General features: G+C 30.5%; 1 protein-coding gene across 1 annotated transcript; it reads right to left on the bottom strand.

Moving 5' to 3' along the window:
- Window positions 1-345: 345 nt before the first annotated feature.
- On the bottom strand, window positions 346-4,296 carry LOC137615905 (uncharacterized). Its single transcript, XM_068345592.1, has 6 exons — window positions 4,213-4,296; window positions 3,123-3,254; window positions 2,441-2,785; window positions 1,790-1,930; window positions 1,402-1,521; window positions 346-588 (listed from the first exon to the last, which is right to left on the bottom strand). Exons 1-6 carry the CDS (start codon window positions 4,294-4,296, stop codon window positions 346-348), a joined length of 1,065 nt encoding a protein of 354 aa, XP_068201693.1.
- Between the last annotated feature and the right edge of the window lie 5,067 nt (window positions 4,297-9,363).

Here is a 9,363-nt window from a genome sequence, read left to right as displayed (position 1 = left end):
CAAGAATAGCTCCTAAAATCTAATTATTTAGAACATTTACGTATAAAAGAATACGTATTTATAACTTGATGAATAGCCAGCCAATCATAGATATTTGAAATAAGTGCATGAGAAAATGCTGTTTCAACATTGGGTGTACTTCAAAACATGGCTGTAAGGCAAACCCTGACTGTTATTAGAACAGTCGTTTTCTGTTCTTGTATCGCTATTTTCCTTTCATGGTTCGTATACTTTTAATTAGTGAAGGTTTAATTAAAGTACTTGATTTCTGTATACATTTTGTTTAATCAGTGCTACTTGATGTCACATTGTCAACCACTATCCTCCTAATTTGACATTCAGTTTTCAAAGAACTTGCAATTCGTCGACTGAATCTGCTTCCATGACAATGGCCGAGAGTTTATTCAGCTTGCTCTCCTGGGTGTCGTCCTCGGGGAACAAGGAAAGGTCAAATTCATCGATGTTTCTCCTGATGTCCTCCTTGAAGCAGGCGTCAGTCCTTGTTTCCTTTTCGCACTTCATGGCCAGCAGGAGGCGTTGCAGGTTCAGAGGGAGGGGAGACTTGAGCCTCTCCAGAGGAAGACAATACTGGAAGGAAACAAGAACATGAAAATAGTTATTATTAGTTCCTAGTGTATTCGACACGTGAAAAATGACTGCTAAATATTTAGATAGATGTGCACCTTCCCATCGCTTCCCCCTTTCCTAACTACCTATAGGGGTACCCTCTCTCACCAGGGTATGATTACCCCCTCCCCCTACCCGAGGGACGCGGACAGACCGAGTAGTCATGCGTCTGGCATGGCCATTTATCGTGATAGGAAATTCTCTCTCTCTCTCTCTCTCTCTCTCTCTCTCTCTCTCTCTCTCTCTCTCTTTTATATATATATATATATATATATATATATATATATATATATATATATATATATATATATATATATATATATACACACCCAGACACATGCTCTTTATTATATATGGGAGATTATTATTATTATTATTATTATTATTGGTGTTATTAAACTAGCCAAACTACAACCCTAGTAGGAAAAGTAGGATCCTATAATCCTAGGGGCTCTAACAGAGAAAAATATCCCAGTGAGGAATGGAAATAAGGAAATGGAAAAATATATATGAGAAATAATGAATTGTGGAAAACAATACTAGAAAGATAAAGGATGTAATGTCATTTATATTTGTATTTGGTGTTGAAACTCACTAATTTTAAAGAAAAATCGTTGTTTTCTTGTATTTTAAAATGCATCTTGTTTGGACTTTATTACATATTGTTCTTGTAAGATATAGATTGAACTGTTAATTGATATTGGCCATCTTATTAATTAATATTAATGAAACTAGCTAATAATTTTGATATTCTTAGAGATGATTTCAACTCACAGTTAAATCCCTGCAGTAAGTCACTCCATCAGCTAAATCCTTTTTAAGTTCTTCGCTAATTGGTTTTTGGTTGAAGTGCTGAACGAAGTTTTCCACGTCCAGATTAAGGTATTGGTCAATCTGGAAGTGTAATAATTAAGTTGCATGAATATAATTGTAAATGTAAATTGGGTACAGACCTATTTTCATGAAAGGAAAAGGAAAATATATATTGTCTCTTTAAGCACAGATCTTGGAACATTTTCAGGTGATTGCAATATTATCATAATAGTGTGAGTGAAATTAGCGTATGTTTAATTTCAGACAATCATGTTTCATTTTTAAATATTATATGAATTGTAAAGCTTTATTCCCTCTTTGATTATATCAGAAAGGTGGAAAAACTTACGAAACCCAATTTATGGAGGACGCAGGTGTAGTTGCTGAGGGAGGCGGTGATGGTGTTGATAGAATCCAGGAGATAATACTGGTCGAAGAAGGGCTTCTTTGGGGCAACTCCTGTAGATACGTTCCGATCGGATTCACGTTTCTATAGGAGAGAACCAGAATAATGATTAGGTTTAAGGAGTTGTACAGTTGTCGTAAAATAGATCGTGTGACTATTGAGAGAGTCGTTAATCTTTCTCTTATTTTCTTATATTACATTTCTCAGCCTTAAACGTAATTTTTGGCAAGTTATGCAATAACGTATAGTTTTGCAATACCTTCTAGTCTTCAAATACAGATTTATATATATATATATATATATATATATATATATATATATATATGTATATATATATATATATGTATATATATATATATGTATATATATATGTATATGTATATATATATATATATATGTATATATATATATATATGTATATATATATATATATATATATAAATATATATATATATATATATGTATATGTGTATATATATATATATATATATATATATATATATATATATGTGTGTGTGTGTGTATGTATATATATATAGATATGGATATATATGTATAAATTCTCATGTGTAAATGTATGTTTGCTATATTTACCTGTAAAAAGTGAGAATAGCTTTTGGGTCCATGATGCTGAGGGTACGTATTTTGTACGGAAGGGTACTGAGGATAAGACTGAGTTCCTCCTTGATGCTGAGGATAGATCTGAGGTCTTCCTTGATGCTGAGGATAGATCCGAGGTCGTCCTTGATGCTGAGGATGGATTGGAGGACCTTGAGGCTGAGAATAGATCTGAGGTCCTTGGTGCTGAGGATAATTCTGCTGTAATCCTTGGTGCTGAGGATACCCTTGTGGTATCCCAAAGATTGGTCCTGAATGTTGTTGATGTTGGAAAGGATGTTGTATGTGTGGAGAGTAACCTGCCGGGCTGTTTAGGTATCCCTGATAAAAGGAGATGAAAACATTTTGAAAAGGATTTAGGGAATTGGGAGTTTTTGATAGATTTTGTTAATAATGTTTTCGAGGAAATAAATTTTAGTATAGAATATAAAAAAGGACCATTTTAAAGTGTCTATATCTATTGTATCGTAACCAAAGAATTACTCATATTTAACTCCCATGATAACATATACAGGTACGATACCGGTTATATTTATTAAGTACCTTATAGTTGGAATAATTCCCAAAACTTTTATACTGTTCTTAATGTATTATTTAAAAAATTGAAATCTGGTATTGATGTTTGGTCATTGTGATAATGTGATACCTCAAAACTTACAGGTTGATGATAGTAAGGATAACCAACTGTCTGCAGACTTGACACCGGAAGCTGTTGGCACTCTCTCTGGGCAGTGCCAACTTGTGCCAAATAGTCGTAGTACGCATCTTCTCCAAGGCAGCTTGCCATGACCTTGAAATTAAAAGGTAAGTTTATGGATTGTATTTTAGACTATAAATACTTGTGTTGAGATGTTTGTTTTTCAGTAACTAGTAATTTATGCGTAGCATCAGTAACTAATCTCCCCTATATAATAAAGATAATGTGTCTTGCTATATGTATGTATGTATGTATGTATGTGTATATATATATATATATATATATATATATATATATATATATATATATATATATATATATATATTTCCTTCCGGTCACGTTCAGCTTTCCCCTTCCATCGTGTAGGGGTGCGTGTATAGTATATCTATTTAAATATTTAGTAATTTTTGATGGGTTGTGTACAATAGTATTATATTAATGGTGAAATTATTAGGGGCATATTTCCACGATAAATATACTTTTATGATAACGAAAAGAGATATGAATATCTTGTATCTTTATTCCTAGTGGAAAGCCCTTACAAAATAAGTAAATAAAAAAATAAGATATATGGAAAACTTGGGTATACTATTGATAATAAATAAACATTTTACGAGTACATTTTTCATTTAGTAACATGAAAAGCATGTTATGTTCAAGAAGAAAATTGTCAATAAGCTCTAAATATGAACGTTGATAATGGGTGCCATATTGTACTGGGAAATATTGGTAAATATTTCAAAGTTGAAACATACCTATTGTCATGATTTTCTTACTATAATTTGATGTACACAAAGATATTTAAATTATATAGGAGCAATGTGATATAGATTAAAAAAAATGGAACTAATGATTGTTAAGATTCATCTGCAAAAGTTCAATACATTACCCAAATATACATTTTAGACTTATATATTGTTGATATATTTAATACTTTGGTACATACTTATTGTATTATTTCTCCTAAGACGTCATTTCGATTATATCCTCCTACAACGAGTAAGCAATACAGAAATAAAAGGATAAAAATGGGTTTAATATCGCTACTTACTTTGGTGAAGGTGTATTTCTCGGAGAAGTCACTCTCAGACATGACGGCTGCCGCCACTGACAGGAAAATCACAGCTCGACGCATTTTGGCTGGAAAGGAAACAGACTTATTTTTGGCGTTCGCGAAAATGGTATACTAAAGCTTATTAATTTTTGGTAATTTTGGAAGACATTTTTTTTTTTATTTTCAAAATTAGACATTTCTAGTGTTCGTAAAAAGGGTTTGCTAAAGCATTTCTGGTATTCGTGAGAAGTGTTTACTAAAGCCTATTGACTTTTGTCCATTTTGTAAGGTGGGTTTTTTTTTTTTTTTTTTTTTTTTTTTTTTTTTTTTTTTTTTTTTTTTTTTTTTTTTTTTTTCAAAATTAGACATTTTTAGTGTTCGTAAAAAGGGTTTGCTAAAGCATTTCTGGTATTCGTGAGAAGTGTTTACTAAAGCCTATTGACTTTTGTCCATTTTGGAAGGTGGGTTTTTTTTTTTTTTTTTTTTTTTTTTTTTTTTTTTTTTTTTTTTAATTAGACATTTTTAGTGTTCGTAAAAAGGGTTTGCTAAAGCATTTCTGGTATTCGTGAGAAGTGTTTACTAAAGCCTATTGACTTTTGTCCATTTTGGAAGGTGGGTTTTTTTTTTTTTTTTTTTTTTTTTTTTTTTTTTTTTTTTCTTTTTTTTTTTTTTTTTTTTTCAAAATTAGACATTTCTAGTGTTCGTAAAAAGGGTTTGCTAAAGCATTTTAATTTTTTTTCCGTTTTGGAAGTTTTTTTTTATCCAAATTAGACAGTTCGCGAAAAGAGTTCAGAAAAGCTATTAATTCTTCTGTCTTTTGAAATACTTGTTTAATTAAAATTTAAAACTTATTTCTGGTGTTCATCAGTTGGGGTTGCTAAAGACTTTTGTTTAATTCAAAGTTATTTGTAGAATAATTTTGCATTATTTTCTAGAACTGAACTGGAAACTTACGGAAACTGAATATTTTTGGGAGTCGGGTGTAACACTATAATGGCGTTTTAAATATCACAAAAAGCATATTTTTGGAGAGATGTTTCATCATTTATTATTTTCTTAGAATTTTCCAATAACATCCAGTGGTCTGATATAAATCTTTTAATTTTAATTAATTATTTTTAATTTAGATTATTGCATTGATCAATTTTATTTTTTCCGATATCATGCAATGGTCCGACTCAAATATTTCAACTAATCATTTTTTTTTTAAATTTAAATTTTAGCATTTATCAGTTTTAGTTTTCCAATAGAATCCAATGACCTTGTGTAAGTCTTTTAATTTATGTTTTTTAATTTAACTTATTATAAATGTTGAATATTTGCTAATACAAAAAATATGTTCATTGGAAAACGCTAGCAGAGTAAGTCTTACCTCCCTTAAGATGCGGTGGACAGTTATGACACAAGAAGAAGACACGTAAAGAGCTTTATATACCAGTTTGTTGAGAGGTCTTTGCCGTCCCACCCTCATCACAAAGGCTGCATTCAAGGGCAGTTATAATGATTTGATTTCTTAAGATAAATTGATGCTTTTGTGATGCTGATTATACGTAATTACCTACGCGTCTTTGCATACTTATTCTTTTGTGAAGATCTGATTACACACACACCATTTATATGTATACATTTAAAAAATGCGATACCTGTATAGTCCTATATAGTAAAAGATCATTATTAGAACATTTCTCAAAAACCAATCTGGAAAATATTAGCCAATCCTCTCTTCGTTAATTACACATCTGGTTTACAGATATAATTTTTTTTTCTCCTCAGTATCATCATTGCGTTCAACTATATAAACTTTGACATTGCTGTTAGGCGGTAATGGTAAAATATGCCTATATTTCTTTTTGGGTTTACCCCTGTCACGTATCACATCCGTATCTTTTGGATTATCAATTCTCACTTATGTACAAAATCTTGCTATTATACTTTCAAGCGTATGATTATTTCGATTTCATAGGATTCATATAAAAGTAGGAGGTTCACTTGGTTGTGTATTTCAATTTTCCATATTAGGTTATTTTTGTATAATATTGTGTAGCTTGTGATTATTGAATATTGAAAAGAAAGAAATTATTTGATAGAGCTACAACAATCATACGTAGAAGACTTAAAGAAAATAGTAGGATAATTTGTATTCATTGAAAGAAATATGAAAAAGAAAGGAATTAGAAACCAGATGTCGAAAAAAAGACAAAATATAAATGAAGTATTAACTCAAATCTAATATACATCGCAAGATTACAAGATTGCAAATGCTCTTCAATGACCCTGAACCTGAATCTGTTCTAATCATTGGTGATCTCTTGCATTTTATTTGATCACTTCACATTAAGAGAAACGATAGAGAATGGATCCTGTAATTAATTACCTAAATACCTGATCATATAAATATCAGTTTCAAGATCAATATCATATCTATATCAATTTCCAGCGTGCATGCATATTGCAGTTTCAATATTTATGTTCAGTGTATATGATCTTGTTGATATCACTTTACAGAGAACATGATTATATCACTAACATTAGTTGTAGTATGCACTATCGGATCGCTGGCAATTTGCAGTGTTCATAATCATATCTATCCGTATTAGTTTGCAGTATACATGATCATATCGATATCTGTTTGCAGTGTAAATGATGATCGTATTATTATTATTATTATTATTATTATTATTATTATTAGTATTATTATTATTATTTATTATTATTTATTATTATTATCATTATTTATTATTATTATATTATTGTTATTATTATTATTTATTATTATTATTGTTGTTATTATTTATTACGATTATTATTATTTTATTCTTATTATTCTTTTTCTTATTATTATTATTATTATTATCATTATTATTATTATTATTTATTATTTATATTATTTATATTTATTTATATTATCGGTATTATTATTATTTATTATTATTATTTATTATCTATAACTAACTACAACCCTTGTTGGAAAAGCAGGATGCCATAAGCCCAAGGGCTCCAATAGAAAAGAAATGGCCCATTTTTTGAGAATAGGAAATTTAGAAATAAATAAACTACGTGAGAAGTAATGAATATAAAATATCTTGAGATCAGTAACAGCGTTCAAATATATCTGTCATATATAACCTATAAAGAGACACTTATGTCAGCCTGTTCAGCATAAAAACATTCGCTTAAAGTTTGAACTCCTCTTAGTTTCACCGATTCATCTGCCTGATTAGGAAGATCATTCAACAATCTGGTCACAGCGGGAATAAAACTTCTAGAATACTGTATAGTGTTGAGCCTTATAGTGGAGAATGCATGACTGTTAGAATTAACTACACAACTTTTATGCAGCATTCATGATCTCATTTATGTAAATTTTCAGAGTACGTGATCTTATTGATATCAATAATAGTTTGCAACCTACATGATCCTATCGATACCAATTTGGAGCATACATGACATCATAATATCAATATTATTTTGCAACTTATATAATCATATATCTTAAATCACTCCATGCATCATCATATCGATATAATTTTCTAAATTGTCTAAAAAAGTCGAAGATTTTTAGATATTCTACTTGATCTGTACTTCGTAAATGCTTGTTAATTCTTTTTCGACAATAGTTAAGTGTTTGCCGAGGTCATTTTAGTCGTTTGTGACTATAATTAGGGCGTGTACTTTACTTTAGTGTCTGTGATGAAGGCTGGAATGATTAAGAGTGTATCAACGGCGGATCTTGCAAAGGAACCTTGGATATGTCGGGATTATTCTAATGTTTGATTCCAAGAAGAATCTGCATTAATGACCGTAACACAAAAATCCTTCCTGGTGCTCTTTATATTTATTTTCTTGAAGGTAATGGAAGAACCAGATGTGTCCTATCTTTTCTGAAGTAAATAAAACAGACTATTTTGACGTCTTTTGCCATAATTTATCATAAAGTTATAGTACAAAACTGGATTATGCTTCTGGAAATTTTATGCTCGTTGATTGTTATTATTATTATTACTAGTCAAGCTACAACCCTAGTTTGAAAAGCATGAGGCTATAATCCCAAGGGCTCCTACAGGGAAAAATATCCCGGTGAGGAAAGGAAATAAGGAAATAGACAAACTACAAAAGAAGTGATGAATAATTAAAATAAAGTATTTTAAGAATAGTAACATGAAAATAAATCTTTCATATATAAACTATAAAAACTTAAAAAACAACAAAAGGAAAAGAAATAAGATGGAATAGTGTGCCCGAATGCAATAATTATTCAAATTACATTATTATTATCATTATAGTTGTTGTTTTTTTTTTTGGTTATGATTAAACAGGAGGAGATTTACCAGCCCAGTAAGTGAAGCACGACTCTTACAAAGCTGGCCCGATTAAATTCGAGAGAAATAATTATCTATATTAGATTAATAAATAAAAAAGAAACATTAGATATGAGATAAAAATCTGTGATGAATAGAAATTCAAATCTTGTGTATAAAGCCTTCGCGTCTTAAAAGGTTAAAATCTTAAAAACTGAAACTCCATTAATCCGATAAAATGCCGAAAAACTTCTCTTGTGACGGAAATGATTTTTGTGAACCGACACACTTTTAGGACCGACTTTCGTCTTATAGACGGAAGGGAAAAATTCTTTCTCTCTCTTATCAAAGGGTTTAGAATACACACTAGCCCTCACACATCACTTCTGCGTTTTGTCTCTTAACTCCTAGTCCGCTGGACGACGGTAACTTTGAAGGGGAGGGGGGTTGCAATTCTAGGTCGAAGGACCATGGAGGTGAATATAATATAACTAGTACTTATCTCTTAAGTATTCTCGTATGGAGGAATCGTTATTTTTAAGTACTGGTTTTCTTCTTTATATGGAATATAACAAAAACACATTCTGTTAGTTTCAACTTCTCCTTTTATTTACAAAAAGTTAACACTGACAACAAAAATAATAAACCTTTATTCACAAAAAGTTGCAACAAAAATAATAAACACAAGAACACTGCTTGAATATGGATTAGTTAGGAGGGAGTAGTCAGACTGGTTTTAGGGACGAGCAGAGTGAGGGCTTGTATGTTGAACTCTGGCCACAGTCTCAGTCTTCTTAGAGCCACCCGATAAAACTTCTCATGGGCACCAGCCAAAGACTTCTGATAGCGT

Source organism: Palaemon carinicauda, chromosome 22 (assembly GCF_036898095.1).
Source record: "Palaemon carinicauda isolate YSFRI2023 chromosome 22, ASM3689809v2, whole genome shotgun sequence".
In the NCBI taxonomy this organism is placed as follows: Eukaryota; Metazoa; Arthropoda; class Malacostraca; order Decapoda; family Palaemonidae; genus Palaemon; species Palaemon carinicauda.
This window is presented reverse-complemented; position numbering and strand designations above follow the sequence as displayed.

Bases quoted from the DNA above. Each gene is read 5' to 3' on its own strand.
- LOC137615905 (XM_068345592.1), bottom strand. From the start codon at position 4,296: ATGCGTCGAGCTGTGATTTTCCTGTCAGTGGCGGCAGCCGTCATGTCT. The intron at 1,931-2,440 runs GTAAATATAGCA...TCTCTCCTATAG, and splicing joins GCTATTCTCACTTTTTACAG to AAACGTGAATCCGATCGGAA. The intron at 589-1,401 runs GTGAGTTGAAAT...GTTTCCTTCCAG, and splicing joins CTTACTGCAGGGATTTAACT to TATTGTCTTCCTCTGGAGAG.